This window comes from Papio anubis, chromosome 1 (genome assembly GCF_008728515.1).
Source record: "Papio anubis isolate 15944 chromosome 1, Panubis1.0, whole genome shotgun sequence".
NCBI classification, from domain to species: domain Eukaryota; kingdom Metazoa; phylum Chordata; class Mammalia; order Primates; family Cercopithecidae; genus Papio; species Papio anubis.
Window position 1 is genome coordinate 21,616,042 of NC_044976.1, and position 19,747 is coordinate 21,635,788.

The 19,747-nt window shown below is 51.6% G+C and overlaps 2 protein-coding genes across 13 annotated transcripts in view; both read right to left on the minus strand.

Moving 5' to 3' along the window:
• Positions 1–9,695, minus strand: part of TCEA3 (transcription elongation factor A3) — a 46,422-nt gene extending 36,727 nt beyond the window's left edge. For 6 of the 11 annotated variants that reach the window (XM_031665303.1, XM_031665306.1, XM_017958133.2 and 3 more), the window contains exons 1-4: positions 9,486–9,695; positions 3,703–3,765; positions 2,520–2,625; positions 1,864–2,005 (exon numbers count right to left, since the gene is read on the minus strand). In XM_031665303.1, coding sequence (XP_031521163.1) covers positions 1,864–2,005; positions 2,520–2,625; positions 3,703–3,765; positions 9,486–9,554 — 380 coding nt within the window. In that variant the 5' untranslated portion in view covers positions 9,555–9,695. Of the gene's footprint in view, positions 1–1,863; positions 2,006–2,519; positions 2,626–3,702; positions 3,834–8,881; positions 9,034–9,314; positions 9,437–9,485 lie in introns of those variants that run through there. The other 5 variants (XM_021937286.2, XM_031665305.1, XM_031665308.1 and 2 more) reach the window with 4 other exon arrangements.
• A 3,495-nt stretch (positions 9,696–13,190) lies between these two features.
• The window catches only part of ASAP3 (ArfGAP with SH3 domain, ankyrin repeat and PH domain 3), a 56,240-nt gene continuing 49,683 nt past the window's right edge, over positions 13,191–19,747 (minus strand). Inside the window, exons 18-25 of one of the 2 annotated variants that reach the window (XM_031665314.1) lie at positions 19,231–19,316; positions 18,952–19,067; positions 18,321–18,388; positions 18,120–18,227; positions 17,772–17,967; positions 16,407–16,629; positions 15,754–15,844; positions 13,191–14,545 (exon numbers count right to left, since the gene is read on the minus strand). In XM_031665314.1, the coding sequence (XP_031521174.1) occupies positions 14,471–14,545; positions 15,754–15,844; positions 16,407–16,629; positions 17,772–17,967; positions 18,120–18,227; positions 18,321–18,388; positions 18,952–19,067; positions 19,231–19,316 (963 nt within the window). In that variant the 3' untranslated portion in view covers positions 13,191–14,470. Of the gene's footprint in view, positions 14,546–15,753; positions 15,845–16,406; positions 16,630–17,771; positions 17,968–18,119; positions 18,228–18,320; positions 18,389–18,951; positions 19,068–19,230; positions 19,335–19,747 lie in introns of both variants that reach the window. The other variant, XM_031665313.1, reaches the window with a different exon arrangement.

Consider the following 19,747-nt stretch of genomic DNA (forward strand, 5'->3'; position numbering starts at 1 on the left):
CCCCCAGCCACACTTCTAACCCCTTTGGGAAAAGAAAACACACTCATGTGAAAAGTTAGATGCCAGTTAGGGTTTTTCCAAGTAGGATACACTTGCAAAATAAGCAATGGAAAGGAACGGAACATAGAAAATGTGACAAGGCCGGGCGCGGTGGCTCAAGCCTGTAATCCCAGCACTTTGGGAGGCCGAGACGGGCGGATCACAAGATCGAGACCATCCTGGCTAACACGGTGAAACCCCGTCTCTACTAAAAAATACAAAAAACTAGCCGGGCGAGGTGGCGGGCGCCTGTAGTCCCAGCTACTTGGGAGGCTGAGGCAGGAGAATGGCGTGAACCCAGGAGGCGGAGCTTGCAGTGAGCTGAGATCCGGCCACTGCACTCCAGCCTGGGCGACAGAGCGAGACTCCATCTCAAAAAAAAAAAAAAAAAAAAAAAAAAGAAAATGTGACAAAACCGTCTCACAGGCATTACCTTTTAAAAAGCAGACTATTAAAATTGGGGATGACTATAGAAAACAAGTCAAAGAGAGAACAGAAAGAAAAGCCATACACCAACACATCAAGAGTGGTGATTGTCTTTGGGTGGTGGGAATGTGGGTGATTTTTTTTTCTACTTTTCTAAATTTTCCTTTTTTTTTTTTTTTGACGGAGTTTCGCTCTTGTTGCCCAGGCTGGAGTGCAATGGCGCAATCTTGGCTCACTGCAACCTCCAACTTCCGGGTTCAAGTGATTCTCCTGCCTCAGCTTCCTGAGTAGCTGCGATTACAGGCATGCGCCACCACGCCCCGTTAATTTTGTATTTTTAGTAGAGATGGGGCTTCTTCATGTTGATCAGGCTGGTCTCGAACTCCCGACCTCAGGTGATCCACCCACCTTGGCCTCCCAAAGTGCTGGGATTACAGGGGTGAGATACCGTGCCCGGCCTTCCATTATTTTCTACAATAGATATTTATCACTCTTATTTGTTTAGTTTTTAAAAGCACTATTATTATCTTTTTGTTTCAAAAGCAGTACAGGATCATTGCGAAAAACCCCAACAATTCAGATTTAAAATTTTTATTGTATAATGCAGAAAGTAGAGATCCTTTTAATTTACAATATATGTCTTGGGTTTTGTTTGTTTTTGAGATAGGGTCTTGCTCTGTTGCTCAGGCTGGAGTGCAGTGGCGCAATCTCAACTCACTGCAATCTCCATCTCCCGGGCACAAGTGATTCTCCCACCTCAGCCTTCAGAGTAGCTAGGATTACAGGTGTGCACCACCACACCTGGCTAATTTTTGTATTTTTTGTAGAGGCGGAGTTTTGCCATGTTGCCCAGGCTTGTCTCAAACTCATGGGCTCAAGTGATCCTCCTGCCTCAGCCTCCCAAAGTGCTGGGATTACAGGTGTGAGCCACCACACCAGGTGCAGTGAATCTTATAAGTGGCTATTGCCTTTGCTAGCATCTTAGAAACTTTGTCTTTGGGACTGTTACAAAATTTGGATGTGAGGTATACACCCACTGTGGTCTTGTTTCCCTGCACCCCGTCTGTTGCCTGGGTGGGCCAGAGAAGAGCTCTAGACTGCTGTGTGGTCTCCTATGGGAACTCTCTGTAGAGGAATGCTGGAGGCCCTCCTGCAGACGCACTCTTTCCTGTCCCTGCATCCTTCTAGGCAAAGCCAGTACTATTTATGGCCTATTTGGGTCTTGTGAGTCTAACGTCTGGTTGAGCCAAAGAAGACCCCCAGAGGGGGCACTGCATGAGATAATACCAATATCTTCCTCCCCAGGATGTGAGGTTTAAATGAGATAATATACACAGAGCTGCTGGCAGAGGACGTGACAAGTGTCAGCTCCCTTGTCTCCATCCCAGAAAAGGATACCTGGTTTTGGGGTCTTCTCGTTTTTTCCTTGGTGGAGAAAGGCCTGCTTCTGGCTTCCAGTCTGAACAGTCAAGCCCTTTCTCCTTCTTCTTTGCTTTTTCTCTTTCCTTTCCTTTTTCTCCTTTTGGGGGTCCAGGGGAGTCTGAAAGCAAAAGGGTGGCATTGTCCCTCAGCTAAGCTCTGTGTCAGCAGAACCCAGCATGACTTTAGTGGGCAGGGAGCAAAGGGCAGGGACGAGGACAGCTGCACACACACTCCCAACACACACGCAAACACATTTACACACAAATGCACATACAACAGAACCATGTGTACAAATATGCATTCTCACATGGGGACATAAATACATTGGCAAACACACCTCTGCACATATTCAGATAAATGCATGTATGTAGACATGTATTATATAGACAAATGCGTGAGAGCACAAACACATAAGGGTTGCATGTACACAAAACTCACAAGTCTACAAATCTTGTACTTATGTACACAAACATTGGCAGTCCCCCACTAGCTACCTCCCAGATCCAGAGGCCATCTGTCACTGATTAAGTCACTCAACAGACATACACTGAGTGCCGGCTATGAGTCAGGCCCAGTCCTGTCCCAAGTGCTAGAAGAAAAACAGGACTCAAGTCAACCTTGTCCTGTCTCACCTAGCAGCCGCTTCCAGTTTTTGATGAGGACTTTGGCCAAGGACACCACCTCCTTGTCTGAGCAGTGCTTGCGGACCCCATTAACAGCAACTCCAATCCTGGTTGTCTGCAAAGTGACAGGGTTAAGGCATGATCGGGGAATGGATACACAGGAATGGCTGCCCTCATTGGCAGGTCCTGCCCCAGCTCTACCACCACCTCCCCTTCCAACCTGTATCCCCAGAGTCCTAGCCCTGACTCCTGGCTGAGGTCAGAACCCCACTACTACAACTGAGGCCCTGCTCTGCACGAGGTCGAGGGCCCAGGGCTAAGCCTGACATGGAGGATACCTGTGGCTTTGGTGAAAGGCTGCACCTAGGGTTGGGGGCGGCACTTGGCTGACTGTCAGGACCCCTCCCATTCCCAACCCTCTAGTGTCTATTTTTTTGAGATGGAGTCTCGCTGTGTTGCCCAGGCTGGAGTGCAGTGGTACAATCTCAGTTCACTGCACTCAGTTCACTGCACCTCCCAGGTTCAAGTGATTCTCGTGTCTCAGCCTCCCGAGTAGCTGGGGTTATAGGTGTCTGTCACCGTGCCCAGCTACTTTTTATATCTTTAGTATAAACGGGGTTTCACCATGCTGGCCAGGCTGGTCTTGAACTCCTGACCTTAGATGATCTGCCCTCCTCGGCCTCCCAAAGTGCTGGGATTACAGGCGAGAGCCACCGTGGCCAGCTCCCTCTAGTGTCTTTGAGCTCCAGTTTCAACTGAGACAGCAGCTCCAGCTATGCGACCTTGCATCTGTCTGTGCTCATTTTTCACCGCCAGGAGCTTTTGGTAAATTTGGGGACTTTAAGGGCCACACAGGGATTTTAAATGGGGGACTTTTCCCTCTCCCTGGATCATTGGCCTCCTGGATCCCACAGGCCCAGGGCCTTGGGAATTGGAGTATTCAAGAAAAGCAAACCAGTCTTGCTCCAAGGCCCAGAGGTCCCTGACACCTAGAAGGTACCCTCTCTGCCCCCAAGATGCCCCTGTGTCCCCCTCAGTCCCTCCCTGGGAGGTCTGCACCTCAAGATTCCCACCCCCGCGGCCTCCCCTCAGAAATTCCTCCCAGACTCCACCTTCCCCCATTGGGGGTCTTTCCCTCACCCACCAGCTCTCCTCCCAGGCACTGCCCCAAGGCTTCCCACCCCCACCCCACCTGTAGTAGCTGGATGGACATCTGGCAGCTGTGCAGCTTCTTCAGAAGGTCCAGGGCCCCTTCCTGTGGGAGACCACAAGGTGAGGACTGGGGCCCGGGTCCTGCCCGGGCTTCTCTGACTACTGTGTGGTCTTGGTACACGGAGGAGGAGAATACAGACACGTGGCCAAAGGACAGGCAAGGGGCAGAAGGAAGGAGAGAGACGAGAAACATTCTGTCCTAGACGATGCTCTAACTTCATCCCCCGCCACCTGCTGGGTTCAAACCCTCTGAGCCAGGCTCCTGACCTCCAGCCTTTGGTTCTGCTGTGCCTCTTCCCAGGAATGTCCTCCCCTTTCCCCACCTTTCCTCCAAAATGAATTCCTTCCTGGCTTATTGTTGCTCGTGTGCCTGGAGGGTCCTCCCCTTACCTCCCCACTGTGAACTTCGCAGGCTGAGGACCGAGGCCTTTTTTTTTTTTTTTTTTTTTTGAGACGGAGTCTTGCTCTGTCGCCCAGGCTGAAGTGCAGTGGCCGGATCTCAGCTCACTGCAAGCTCCGCCTCCCGGGTTCCCGCCATTCTCCTGCCTCAGCCTCCCGAGTAGCTGGGACTACAGGCGCCCACAACCGCGCCCGGCTAATTTTTTGTATTTTTAGTAGAGACGAGGTTTCACCGTGGTCTCGATCTCCTGACCTTGTGATCCGCCCGCCTCGGCCTCCCAAAGTGCTGGGATTACAGGCGTGAGCCACCGCGCCCGGCCGGACCGGGGCCTTTTTAAAAAACAAAACAAAACAGCTTGGCCTGCACAGTGGCTCACACGTATAATTCCAGCACTTTGGCAGGCTGAGGTGGGTGGATCACTTGAGGCCAGGAGTTCAAGACCTGCCTGGCCAACATGGTGAAGCCCCATCTCTACTAAAATACAAAAATTAGCCAGGCGTGGTGGCGCATGCCCGTAACTCCAGTTACTCAGGAGGCTGAGGCAGGAAAATTGCTTGAGCCAGGGAGATGGAGGTTACAGTGAGCCAAGACGGCGCCACTGCACTCCAGCCCGGGTGACAGAGCGAGACTCCAACTCGAACAAAACAAAACAAAACAAAAAAACAGCTTTATTGAGGTATAAATGACATACAATAACTGCATATTTTACAGCGTAAAATTTGATGAGTTTCAACATACCTGTACACCCATGGAATCCTCACCATAATCAAGATAAAAGCACAGCCACCAACCCCAAAAGCTTCTTCCTGTCCTCTTTCTAATCCATCCCTCCCCATCCCCAATCCTAAACAACCACAATTCTGCCTTCTGTTACTATGGGTGACCTTGTATCTTTAAGGATTTTATATAGAGTATGTAGGGCAAAACCCCTTTTTTATCTGGCTTATTTGGGCATAATTATTTCTGAGACTCATCCATGTTGTCTCGTGGATCAGTAGTTCATTTTTATTGCTGAGTGGTTTTCCACTGTATGTATTGTACCACAGTTTGTTTGTTTGTTTGTTTGTTTGGAGATAAGATCTCACCCTGTTGCCCAGGCTGGAGCGCAGTGGCACAATCACTGCAGCTTTTACTTGCCAGGCTCGAGTGATCCTCCCACCTCAGCCTCCCGAATAACTGGGACCACAGGTATGAACCACCACATCTGGCTAATTTTTTGTATTGTTTTGTAGAGATGGGGTTTTGCCATGTCACCCAAGCTGGTCTCAAACTTCTGGTCTCAAGTGACCCTCCTGCCTTGGCCTCCCCAAGTGCTGGGATTACAGGCGTGAGCCACCACGCTCAGTCTACCACAATGTTTTCAATTCATTCACTGGTTGATGGGACTTATGGATAGGTTCCAGTTTGGGGCTGCTAAAAATAAAGCTTCTAGGTACATTCATTTCAAGTCTTTGTGTGGACAGATACTTTGACTTCTCTCAGGTAAAGAGAACCGTTCTAATCTCTGAGACCTTAGGGCTCAGCAGAGAGCCCAGTGCTTCCTGAGTGGATGAACTTGTGCAGGATTAAAGCAGAAAGAAGGCGGGCGGGAGAAAAATAAGGTTTAGGTTTGAAAATCTGTGAGCTGCCAGGCCCTGGACACCCTCTGACCCATTTCAGCCTTCTCCTTTCCCCCAACCCCTTCCTAGAAGCCATACCTGCCTGCTGTCCTGAGATCAGTTCCCTGGGGAGCACCAGCTGACTGTGTCCTGTATGTTCCTATCCTTGGCCCACACTTCATGGTTCCAGCTGCCAATCCCTACCCTGCCAGGACCTGGACCATGTCCCAAGAGCTGCCCTCTGTCAGTCCTTAGCCTCCCTGAGAACTTGGGTTCGCGGTATGTTTTCAGAGGTGTGACCTGCAGATGTGTGTGCATGTGAACTTGGGGGTGCACAACTCCAAGTGTAACATTAATTAAAGGCTTGCTATGTACTGGGTACTCTTCTAAGTATTTTACCTGCATTATCTCATTTAAGTTTCACAATGACCCTATCGGGTGGGTCCTGCGTATTAGTCCCATTTTTACAGAATTATTATCCCATGTTCACCAAGGAGCAATCCAAGAAACAGAGAGGTTAAGTAATTTTCTCAAGGTCACATGCTTTATAAGGAGCCAAGCAGGGATTCAAACTCAGGCCTTTTGGGCTCTAACTACTATACAAATTGTGTTAGCGTAGGTATAGATCTGTCTACACATACACAATCATGGAATATCAACATGGGTAAGTGCAGTGGTGTGCTGGCCAACGTTTAACAACCAGTTCTCAAGGGGGAAAAAAAAAAAAACAACCGACCTATAGTGTTTGCCAATTTCTGTGGTGTAAACACTCATCCCATGGCCAATTTCAAGCTACCGACATGCTGTCACTGAACTGAAGGAAGTTTTGGGAGGAGATGTACAGTACTATAGATGTACATTCTACAGCATTTCCACCGTACAGATAACAATAGAAGTAAATTACCTCTGACCATACATGACAGTAAAATGTAGTAAAATAATCAGGAAGTGATTATTTTGGAGGATTCATTACCTTTGTTTTTAATATAATTTATTTAATTGTAAGCAGATAATGTAATTTTTTAAAACAATTGCTGTGTTTAACCACCAGGTTGCAAAATTCCTGAAAATGCAACAATCAGCGTTAAGCCAGTTCCAGCTCCCCACTGGGTATATGCCTCGTGTGTCACGGTTGTATAACTGGGTCATATTGGAGGAGAACAGCCATGAGCCTGGATTGTAGCTGGGTTCACAAACCTTGTGCAAATGTTGCTGGGTGTATCTCTCTGAATACACATATGGGTTCTGCAGCCAGCAGTATCTCTGGTCTAAGTGTGGAGCTGTGAATATGCAGCTCCAGGCACAGCTGTGTCTATTTGTCTTTGTGGGATGATGCCTGTGTTATAACATTTGAATGTATAAATGTGGCCGTTTGCTAGTCTGTAGCATTGCATGTCTGGGTGTAGCTGTGCTGCGTGCACACGTGTGTGGCTGCCTTTGTGTATCATTCTGTAACTCTAATGGTCAATGTGGGTCATATGGATCAGGATGCTTGTCATGTTGGTGTCAGTAGCCGTGTCTCATATGCAGTTAGGTTCAGTTGCTTGTTTAACTGCTGTGTTGTAGCCGCACATTATAGCTATGTGTGTGTGTGTGTGTGTAGCTGTGACCGTAGGCACTTTGTTGTATGTTTGAAGTTGCTTCTGTTAGTGCATGCTCAGAGGATGTGACAAAGCCCTAAGTGGCTGAGACTTCAGCAATTGGCAGTAAACCCCAGGCCTGAGCTGCAACGTGGAGGATCCGTCTTATTACAGGAAGTATGTCCTCCTCTGCCTAACCACCGCTGGGCGGGTCCACTTTCACTCCTAGAGCAGGCCCCACCTTTCTCGGCCAGACGCCCAGAGCTCCGTGCCCACCCAGATGCTGCCAAGAGTCCAGGCGCAGACGTGGCTGTAAACTGGCTCCATGCTGCAGGGACCCTGCGGCCAGACTTGCATCTTTTCTGGGGACAGCTCTGGGCACTTCCACAGGAATCCATCTCCAAAAGACACCATTTCCTCTTCCCACTTCACAGAAGAGGAAACTTGAGGCCCAGAGAGGGAAGGTTGAGTGGCTTTTGCCTAGGGTCATAAAAGGAGTGAGGGGGAGCCCATGGCAGGTTCCTTCATCTTCAGCCAGAGCTCTACCCCAAGCAGGCTGCTTGTCCCTGGGTCTCTAGGCGTCCCCACCCTACCCCTCTTACCCAGAGGCCCAGAATTTCTTTCCTGGCCCAAAATTGGGGGTCAGTAAGGAGCTGGGCTGGGATAACCTCTCTATTTGAAGTAGAATTTGGCTCAGAATCCCTGACTGGGCTCCGCCAACCCCAGCTGAGAAAATGCCCCCCATGACTTGAGGTTCAGTTGCACTGAGTGTTGTGGAGGAGTCTGGAATAGGGAGCGCGTAGAGGTTGGGAGTGTCGGGTGAGAAGCTCCCAGCACTCTGCAGGTTTGTGCTGTACCTTTTTGTGTTGGACCTGGCTGCCTAGAAGCAGATCTTGTTCACCAGCTCTTACCAAGCACCGGTCTGAGTCCTACTAAGGGGTTTACATCTCTGTCTCATCTCTCCAATCCTCATCGCTGCCAGCAGAGACAAGAATCCAGTGACATCCCTTCTCTAGAGGCAGATAATCTCATCTCTTTCTTACAGATGGAGAAACTGAGGCTCTGGCCTTTATATAGACACCACCTCATGACTGCCCAGTGTCCATCCTGCCACTCCATGGTTCCAGCGACCCTTCCCTGCGCCTTGGCTACTCTTCCTGGCTCTAAAACTTCCCTTAGGGTCTCTTCCTTTCCCAGGCTCCTAGGTCCTGGCAGTGCAGGTGGCTGCAGCACATGGCTACCAATGGTGGGAGGAAGAGGACCCAGGGACAGGGCGGGGAGGTGGGATGGTCATGCTCACCAGGCTCCCTTTCTTCCCTCCCAGGGCGAGCCCAGGCCCTCCAGGACCCAAGGCCAAATTTGCTCTGGCCAGGCGACCAGTCGGCCGCCAATCCCAGGCAAAGATCACGGGGAAGATCAAACATTAACTTCCAGTTGGATCTGCGCTCTGGCCAGGACCCTCCGGTAGGGCTGTCAGCCCTGCTCCCAACCTCCCGCCGAGCCCGCTCCTCCCTCCGCCCTCGCCCTTGCTGCACAGGCCTCCAGCCCGGCCCCCTTCCCCCGCCCCGCGGGCCCCCGCACCTGTTCGGCCCCCGCCCGTCCGGGCCGCACCCCAAGGCCAAGGAAAGGGAAAGTTGCCAAAAGAACCGCTCCTGACGCCCCAAGCTGTGGGGTCGCACGATCCACGGCCTCTTACTTCTCTCCCGCAGACCCACTCCGGGGTGCAGGGATGCAGCTCAGTACCCCCGTCAGTCCAAGTTTCTCTGCCACTTCTCGGGCCACCAGGATTTGCCCCCAGCCCCGCCCCCGCCATCGCCGCCACTCCCCGGGCTTTGCACACGCCAAGTCCTGGGACTCCCAAAGTCCTTTCCCACGTCCAGCTCTCTTCGCCCGCTTTCCTGGGCCCCGCATTAGCTGCCCAGGGTGAACCCTACACGTCCAAAGGGACGTGCACAAGTCGCGCCTCTGGGACCCGCAAGATCCCCCTGGCGTCCTGGGCCACCTACACACCCACCTCGAGGTGCTCAGCAAGGGTCCCTAAGGGGCCTTGGGCCCTGCACCAGCCGCTCCTCCCTCGGGTCCTGGAGACCCGTACGCGCCCCGCCAGTACGTCCCCACCCCGGAATCCGGGGCTCGCCTGCGCCTCCCGGGGGCGGGGGCCGTGGCCCAAACTCTGCAGCCTCACCGTGTTCTTCCTGGCCACCATCTTCTCCAGCTTTTTGGCGATCCTCAGCAGCTCCTCTTCCTGGCCCATGTTGGCCCGCGACGCCTGGCGGGGCGAGGGGCGCAGGGGCAGCAGTCGGGCCTCGGGGGCAGGAGGCGCGAAGGCGGAGGGCGCGCAACCCGAGCGGGCCCCAAACACACACGACACACACGCCCGGCGGGGGCGGGGCTCTCCCCACCCCCACCCCCCACCGCCCGCCTTCCAACTGTGCGGGGGAGGGGTGGCGGGCACTAAATATAGACTTCAAGGACTTGCCAGGGCACTGATTGCCCGCGCCGGCCGGTCGGGCCTCAGGGGAGGAACGAGGCTGAGAGGGGGGACCCTCCGAAGGGAGATTTGGGAAGGAGGGTTCTCTGGCAAGTTGGGAGGCTGTGACCTGGCCACAGGCGGCGGTCGCGGGGGCGCCCGAGGGTGTCCCAGGGGCCCCGGGAAGCGTTCTGGGCTCCCGGGTCTCTGCACCGTTGCATCTCAAAACGGGAGGACTCAGTTCCGCGCCTATGCCCAAGTGGAGGCAACTGGGTGCGCTCGAATCCCGTCTGTGTGTGTGTGTGTGTGTGTGTGTGTGTGTGTAGATCACTAAATCCAGCTCTGCTTTAACCTGCACTCACTCCATCCTGCACACGGCCTGTGCATGCCACGTGTATCCAGGCTCCTGTTTGCCTCTGTCTACTTAAAACTTAGTTTGCTGGCTATTTTGTTAGTAAGGCTTTGCATTTTGAACAAGCTCCTAGGTGCTGGGGTTGCTGCTGGTCCCAGAACTACACTCTTGAGTAGTGAGAGCTTGTGGGGGAGATTATTTTTATTTTTTTGAGACAGGGTCTCCCTCTGTTGCTGAGGCCAGAGTGCAGTGGAGCAATCACGCTCACTGCCTCGACCTCCCCGGCGCAAGTGATCCTTTCTGCCTCAGCCTCCTGAGTAGCAAGGACTACAGGCAGGAGTCATATATCATGCCCAGCTAATTTTTTAAATTTTTTTGTAAAGAGTGAGTCTTGCTATGTTGCCCAGGCTGGTCTGGAACTCCTGGTCTCAAGGGATCCTCCTGCCTCAGCCTCCCAAAGCTGTGATTACAGACAAGATTCATTCTTACGTGCACCAAATTTTGAGAAATACTGATCCAGGTGCAAGGCTGCCAGGTCAGGCCAGTGCCCCCTCAGTGGGGTTGGGTTTAGAAGGGTCATCTTGGTGGAGTGGTGGAAACACAACTGTGTCTACCTTCCCCAGCCATGCACAGATCTGCCTTCCCATGGAATGATCTCCAGTGATCTCCAAGTATCTCCCACAGATGCAGTTCTCTTGCTAAATGAGTTTAATGGACAGAAAATGATCTTCCTGTGACGGGAGTGGGGCTCAGGAACCTGGAGGGAAGGCATGAAAAGTGGTCCACAGGGTGTGCAGGTTGCAACTGTGGGAGCTGGGGTTGGGGTGTCGAGTGAAATCTCCCCATTTTCCTGACCGAACGCCATTTCAGCTTGGGTCGCAGAGGCAGCTTGGTGTGAACACCTATCTTCTAATTGCTTTGTGACTGGGATCAAGGTAGGACAGAGTGGGTTTTTTCATCCATTCAACAAATACATATTGAGTGTCCAAGCAATGAACAAGACAGACCTGGTCCCAGAAAGCTTGAGACTCAGTCTATGGGCAAGAGAAACCTTAAACAAAAACAGACATGGTCAATTAATGTATTTATCATAGCTGGGGTGAAGGGCAGGAAGCAGTGAAGGACCTTAAGGACACATTTGAGGGGACCTGCACTATTTAGGGTGCCATCTTCTCTGAAGAAACGAAGTTTAAACTTTGGGCTGAAGCACACAGCGGCCATGGAGGGGAGGAGGAAGAGTGTTCACGGAAGAAAGGAAGAAGCATTCAACATATATTTATGGAGCACCTAATATGTGCCAGGCATTTCTTGTTCTGCATACCCAGAGAGGAACAAAACAGTCCTCTTCTCTTGGAGTGAGTTCCAAATGTGCAAAGCTTAGGGATGGGAGGGTGCCTGGCCTGCCTGACAGTGTTGGAGGAACTGAAAATTTGGCGTGGCTGCAGCACAGAGGTGAGGAGTGTGGGGGAGAGGCAGTGGGTGGGACCTGAGCATGCAGAGCTGCCAGTCACATTTGGGAGGTTAGACTCTAATGGTTTGGGATTTTGGGAGGCCTTTTGGCCAATCCCAGCCAAGCCCTTCTGGGTTGAAGCGATTCAACCTCAGCAGCCTGAGGCTACTTAGGATTGCCTTTAAAAAAAAAAAAAAAAAAAAAAAAGGCCAGGAGTGGTGACTCATGCCTGTAATCCTAGCACTTTGGGAGGCCAAGGCAGGAGGACTGCTTGAAGCCAGGAGTTCAAGACTAGTCTGGGCAACAGAGAGAGACCTCATCTCTACAAATTATTTTAAAAAGCCAGGCATGGTGGCATGGGCCTATAGTCCCAGCTACTCAGAAGGCTGAAGGAGGAAGACTGCTTGAGCCCAGGAGTTCAAGGTTACAGTGAGCTCTGATTGTACCACTGTACTCCAGTGTGGGAGACAGAGCCATTAAAAAAGAAAAAAAAGAAAAAAAGAAAAAAGAAAAGAAAAAGAAAAAAAAAAGAATTTTTCTCAAACTTCTACCCAGTCCCCACCCTAAGCTGTGTGACCTGAGCATGGTGCGCTGCCGGTCACCTAGAACATCCACGTATGAAGGACCCTAAGAAAACATGGAGTCCAACCTCTTTATTGTATAGATGGGAAGACTGAGGCCTAAAGAGGGTGATGATCCTCTCAGGGTTGGACCCTGTTGATATCATCATATCCCCTCTGCCTACTTATCCACCCTGCAGGTCACTGGAAGATAATTCCTGGACACACCTTGGACAGCTCCCCACATTTCTCTGATTAGGAGCTTTGGGGTGATAGGAAATTGATGCCCTCAGAAAGGATACCCCCAACCAGCAAGAAACCGGAGTTGGTGGAAAACATCCAGTTTCTTTACTCTCAATGGGACAATGCGAAGGCATGTTGTAGTCAATACTGTTTCTCACAGGTCCTCAACAAGAGTTAGAGACAGAGACTCGCTCTGTTGCTCAGGCTGGAGTGCAGTAGCGCCATCATGGCTCACTGCAGCCTTGAACTCCTGGGCTCAAGCAATTCTCCCACCCGAATAGCTGGACTATAGGTTCTCACCACCACACCCAGCTCTTTATTGCTCTTTGACTTTCTGTTTCACTTCTCTATTCCCTCATTATGCTTCCTGGGATCATTTCACAGATAAGCTACTTGCTCGCAAATCCTTGTCTCAGGAGCAATCAGCAGAGACAGTGGCAGAGGACCACGGGAGAGCTAGAATTTCAGGTCTCCAGACTCCCAGTCCAGTGTTCTTTCCAGGGTTTCTCAACCTTGGCATTATTAACATTTTGGACTGAATACTGCATTGCTATGGAGGGTTGACCTGTGCACCATAGGATGATTAGGAGCATCCCTGACCTTTGTCCACTAAATGCCACTAGCACCCTCCAGTTGGGAACAGTCAAAACTGTTTTCTGCTTTATCAGAAGTTCCCTGGGGCAAAACACTGTGGTTGCAAACCACTATTCCACATCAGGCCATCTCCCTTGCCAGGTCCAGAGAAAGAATTTCAAGCCCCAAGATTCCGTTCCCCTCCCTGTTGCTCTTTAGATCACATAAATGAAACCACTGGAAACTGACCCCCAAATCCTTTATTAGAGATGAGTGAAATAACAAATCTGAGATGAATGAAACCAGACACTGGGGGCTCAAAAGACAACCCTGGTCCTGTGGGAACCACAGACTGGTCAGGTCTCCAGGGGAAACAGCACAGCCTCCACAGCCAGGCAGCAGTGTTGGCCATTGGTGCTCTCTGGTCTCCCCTGCTTGGCTTGGCCCGTTCCTGCCAGGGCGCAGCACCCAGCAACTGGCAAGTTGAGATGTTAGCAGCTGATGATGGCTTAGGTGTATCTGCTTTCTCATTGGGGCTGAGTAATGATAGAATTTCTAGTGCTGCAAAGCAGAACCCTTAAGTCTCTGCCCTCCCATTTCTATTACTCTCCCTTATTTCTTTGCCTCTCCATTCCCTCAGACTAAAAGGCTCCTGAGTTGACCAAGAGAAAGAGAAGAGAAGTGGGCATCCATCAACCCAGACCATTTCTTTCCTTCCTGCTAAATCAAGGACACAGGCAAATGTGGGTGCATTCGACTCTACTACTTGGCTGGGGAATGTAGGAGAGTGCCTAGGGAAGGCTGTGCTGTCCCTCAAAAGGGGTGACATTCAGAATATTTTTATTTAACAGCCAGTATAGCATGCATGTTGACAGCCAGAATGGATGTGGTCTATAGACAACTGCAATGGTCACACAGGTATAAACCCGCTGAGTCCAGAGTCATGCCCTGGAATCTGACCCTGCCTATTCCCAAGCCCAACCCTTAAGACCAGCTTTCCACCAAAGGACCACCCCTGCAGGGCCCCTGTCTTACTCGTGTGGCATCTGAAGTGACTAACACAGGTCCAGACATAGAGCTGGAATTTAGTAAAGGAATACTAGACTAATAAACGGCTGGTTGAGAAGACAGTCCCTACTTGGCAGGGTCCCTGATCTGGAAGTCAGTGATGGAGGGCTCTCCTGCCCTTGTGAAGCCCCCAGACAGATGGGGGAAATAGAGTCTCGATCTGATGAGGGACTGAGAGTTCTGTAACTGAAGCCAGCTCAGGAGCACTCAGATCCAGCCACAGGGCTCCCAGGCCCCTAGCGGGTAATGAGATAGAAAAGAACTGCCATCAGCCCTAACAGGGAAAGGCCATGTGTCCTTGGTAGGGACATGGCCCATGGCAGGAAGAAGGCCAGTCACAGAGGTACAAGTGACAGAGAGAGTGAGATCCAAGAGAACAAACGTCTCAGCTCCCCAGTTTTGTGAGCGCTGAACGTTGGGGCCCAGAATGGGACATGAGGGGGCCAGCAAGGAGCTAGTCTTGCAAAAGTTGCACAGAACTTGCTGGGAGACTCCCAGTCCTTGAGCCATCTCCTTCAGTGACGCCAACCTGCAGAAAGAAGGATGAAACTGACACTTTCAAAGCACCTGTAACACACCAGGTGTTCACCTCACTCAGTTTCACATCTGTCCTATTGTGGATAGATTATTCTCACTTTACAAAGAAACTGAGGCTTGATGAAGTGAAGCCACTTGTCCAAAGTCTCCTCACTCTAAAGCTCAAGCTCCTGCTATCATACACACCACAATCACAGGCATCAATTAAATGCCATCTGATGGATACTTGGTTTTCAGGGCAATAGTGGAACCAGGATGTGGACATAGATTTGTGTCTCGTGCCTAACTCTGGTGGATTAAAGATGATGATTCCCCGGACAGAACCAGCTTCTGCCCCTGCTATTCTGACTCCCAACATAACCAATGCCATTCTGAGGAATTCCCAGAGGAACAAGGGACAGAAGAGGCTTCCTTCCCAACACAACTGGCTCTGATCTGTGCCCACTCCTAGGTTCAATTAATATATGCCATTGTTGGAGACTTGGTGATTCAGCAGGGAGAAGCTGCATTAAGGATGACAGCTCTTGCCCTGTCCCTGTCACATCCCTCTATGCCTGGGATCTGAAAGTCCCTGTGGATTCCAGGAGACTAATGAACAAGGGGAAAGTTAGGCAAACAAGGGCTGGTACACGGCCACCTAATCCTGCCTCTCCTGCAGGGAAGTGATGCCTTCTCTGAGCAACTGGCCTGGCTAACACAACTTCCCTCATCCTCCCCCGGGGAAAAGCCAGAGCTTGGGCCTCATCACCACTGCCATCCGTCAAGGCCTGGGTTCTCCTCAGCTTCACCCAGCCCTGGGCTAGAGCAGGGAAAGAGGAGCACCAGGACAGGGACTGGCCAAACCGCGGCCACCTAGGCACCAGGACAGGGACTGGTCAAACCGCATCTGACTGGGCACCAGCACAAGAACTGGCCAAACCTTGCCCACCGGACACCAGGACAGGGACTGGTCAAACCGTGGCCGCCTGGGTACCAGGAGAGGGACTGGCCAAACCGTGGCCGCCTGGGCACCAGGAGAGGGACTGGCCAAACCGTGGCCACCTGGGCACTAGGACAGGGACTGTCCAAACTGTGGCTGCCTGGGTCCATTTGTACCCCAATCATGGGGAGGTCTCCCACCCCAATACACTTACTCTTGACTAACTCTGCCTCTCAGGCACCCTGCCACCGCCCCTCGAACCATGGTCCCAGAGTTCCTACCGGCATGTTCCTTCTGGGCAGAGGCTGCCTGGCTGAGGGACCATCTTCCGGGCTCCGCGCCCCCCGCCGATAGGAGCGAGTGCTCTCAGAGCTGGAAGGCAGGGAAAGGCCAATGTGACCCTTGTGTCCAGAGAGCCCCTCAGAGTGGGGAGAAAGGGCTCAGGAACAGAGTCAGTCTGGGGGCTTAGGATGGGTGGGTAGAGTCCACAAGGTCCCCAGACCAGGTCCATCACAGGCCCAAGAAGGCTGGAACTGACCTCCAGAAGACTCTGTGGATATCCCCGGTCTACTTCTCCCCAAACTCCAGACTGAATAGGTTTGCAAGGAAGGGAGAAGACTGGATCCTGGGTTGGAGGTGGGGACAGAGTGAAGAGCCCACTGAGAGCCTCTAGAATAAGCCACACAGAGGGCTAAGCCTCCTTTACTCCAACATCAGCAGGCAGGATCCCTGGCTCCTCCTCAGCTCTCCATGCAGGATTTGGGAGCAAGTGTGTGAAGGGGGAAGGGGTCCCAGGGTCCAACATTTCTGCATAAGTGATGGACCCAGAGATGGAGCATGACCCAGGCAGGTACTGTTTAGAGGTGTGGAAATCAATGGATGCTCGGAGAAGTCAGGGGATTTGCCCTGGTCGCAGAGCTGAGCCCTCACCAACCTGAACCTGACGGGGAGGTACATCTCCAAAGGGGTGGTCCCGGATGTCAGGCTCGGTCTGGAGGTGCCTGGGGGTTCCCGGAGGCCCTCTTCAGAGTTGGGTGGGGCTTGGCTGGGACCCCCAGGTTCCACGGGGCTCATGAGGCTGGAGGAGGAGGCTGGACTGCCCAGGTTCTCAGGGGTCTCAGGGGCCTCTGAACTCAGGCTGGAGACTTCAGAATGATCTGGAATCAGAAATGACAAAGCTTTTATCAGTTGCTCTGTGCCCAACCTCAAAGCAGTCTCTGGCCTCTAGGATCTTTTTTCTTTTTCTTTTTCTTTTTTTTTTTTTTTTGAGACAGAGTCTCACTCTGTCACCCAGGCTGGAGTGCAGTGGCACAATCTTGGCTCACTGCAACCTCCACCTCCTAGGTTCAAGAGATTCTCCTGCCTCAGCCTCCACAGTAGTTGGGATTACAGGTGCATGCCACCATGCCTGGTTAATTTTTGCATTTTTAGTAGAGATGGGGTTTCACCATGTTGGCCAGGCTGGTCTCAAAATCCTTACCTGAGTTGATCCGCCTGTCTCAGCCTCCCAAAGTGCTGGGATTACAGGTGTGAGCCACCGCGTCTGGGCTAGGATCTCTTCTGGTTCTCTGCCAATAGTCCATTCCCCATCTACCTTGATGAAGCCTTTGTTCACGGTGGCCAGGACCATGCTGACTCACTTTTTTGCTTGTGCTCACACCCCATCCCAGTTTGGATTCTCCTGCCCATCCCTCAGGTTCACTCAGATGCTATCCCCACCAGGAAGCCTTCCTAAACCAACCCCCAGTCCCAGCAGGACATGCTCCCTCCCCAACCGCCCTGACCTCCCAGAACAAGTCTGTTCCTTCATTCAACTAATAGTTCTTGAGAACAGCCAGGCTCTGCACTAGGCGCTGGAAAAACAGTATTCAACAAAACACTCGAAGTCCTTGTCCTTTTGGGATTCACATTCTATATCACACTGTGCCTTGTATTATAATGAATTGCATTCCAGTTTTTATCTCCCCTACTAGACTGTGTCTTGGTAGCCCTCAAAGGACTCAGGATGAAGGAGATGCTCAATAAACTCTTTTCTCTCTTGTTAAGTGGAGCGTTGAGGAATTTGGAATAAGATGGGCTGATATTTGAATCCTACATCAGAGACTTATTACCTGTGAGATCTTAAGCTTGTGACTTAACACCTCTGTTCTTTTATCTGTAAGGGGAAGATGAGAACCCCTATCTGGGAGGTCATCATAAGGATGCTATGGACTAACATACGCACTCAGCTCAGTGCCCCGGCATATACAGGCCCTCTGTGAATGGCATGGTGAGCATTTATCTGGGCATCCAACTGTACCTCCACTGGCACGTCTTGCACACCCTTGGACCACGGTCCGAGAAGAGTTTTTGACTGGCAAGGGTGGGGGACAGTCCTCACTCTCGCCCTGAGGGGTGGCTGCTCCCAGGCTGGTGACAGTCTCATAGGTCTTGTTGCTGATGTCCAGCCTTCCACTGGCCCAGTGGGCCTGGACCGGGAGCTTCAGCAAGCAGCGCTGCCAGAGCAAAAGAGTGAGGATGAGGGCAGCCTGGTTCCTCTGGTGTAGCCCTGTCCCCCGACCTCACCGCCCCCGCCAACACACACCCAGCCCAATCTGGCTCTTTCCTTCTGCCATCCAGAGGTCTGAGGGACAGGGCTGGGACCCACCTTCTCTTCCTCATCCTCCTCACTGTCAAAGCCAGGCTCTGTGGAAATTACCCAGGAGTAGTCCACATGTAGAGGGAAGGCAAGGGTCCCCGCCTGAGCCTGCTCCAGCTGCCAAACACAAAGGCTTGGCAGTTCAGAGGGTTGGGGGCTCAGCAGGGAGAGAGAAAGGGTCAGGGGCCCCTTGCCTCCCCGAGACCTCACCAGCTCCTCACACTCCTTGTGGTGCTTCTTCCTGGCTACGTCCAGAGCTGTCTCGCCTGCTTCGTTTACTGTGAGGGGGGAAATTCAGGGGTCATGGTCATGGTCATGGTCATGGTCAAAGAAACATTACAGTTTAGAGATGAGGACGGGCCTCTGTAATCAGAATGTCTGGGTTTGAATCCTGGCTCTGCCATGTTCTGGCTATGTGACCACAGGGCAAGTTATATAACCTTTTGGGACAAAATTGTTTATGATGAGTACTTGGAACTACCTGATGAAGTGCTTATGAGGATTCGTTTAATTAACACATGTAAAGCACTTGCCCCATTGCCAGGCATATGTTACACAATAAATATTAGCTATTACAATCATTATCATTCAGATCCAGCTAATATTTATTTGCCTAAGTACTTCCAGAAATATTTTCTTTTCTCTTTAGCAGTCCCGCTAGGTCAGTGGTATTATTCCCATTTTACAGATGAGGAAGCTGAAATTCAAGAGATGAATGACAAACCCCTAAGATCACAGATGTGGTCAGAAGTAAGCCAGGATTAGAGCCCGAGACCATCGGAAGTCCACACAAGGGGCAGTCAGGAATAGGAGTCTGACGGAGGAGGTATTCAAACCCCACCTGTGCCAACCAAAGCTCTCCCCTTCAGCAGCAGCTTGAGGCAGTCAGGCTGGTTGTAGAGTGCTGCGTAGTGCAGAGCCGTGTTCCCATCAGTAGCCTTGGCATCCAGGTGACCACTGGGGAGAGGAGGGTTCAGGGAGAAAGGAAGGGGAACAGATCAATGAAGGGATCAAAGTCAGGGGAAAAAGTGGGAGGGGAAAGGAGGGAAGACAGTGGGAGAACAGGAAGGAAAGGAGCAGGAGTGTGAGGAGCCAGAGAGACAGGCAGGGAGGCTCTCACCCATTCTGGATGATGAAATCCACCAGAGGCAGGGAGGCCTGGCTGGCAACTTTGATAGCCAAGTGCAGGGCGAGCTCTTCAGGTGCCTGAAAACACATCCACTCCTGAGTTTCCCCCTAGTGCACCTGCCTCCAACCCAGTATTTCCCTCTTGCACTCTTGCTACCCTCTTATCCTCCCATAGGAAGCTGCCAGAACCCTGGAGAGATGAGACTGCAAGGGCAGAGCTTCATGTTTGGCAGGAAGGTGAAGGGCCATTCTCTCAATGTTCCCTTTCATGGCTCTTCCTCCTCTGCCCCCAACAGGTGTTACCCAAACTTCTTTCTCGGCTCTGGGCTCCTCTCCCTGATTGTACTTCCCCACCAAGACCTCAGCAACCTCACGTTTTCAACTATCACACACGTATAGGCTGTTCCAAATTCTTACCTCACCTAAGTGCTGCACTGCTCATTGGATAGCCCACCAAGATATCAGACAGACAGTTCAAAGATACCCGTTTTTAGTTTTTCTGAGATAGG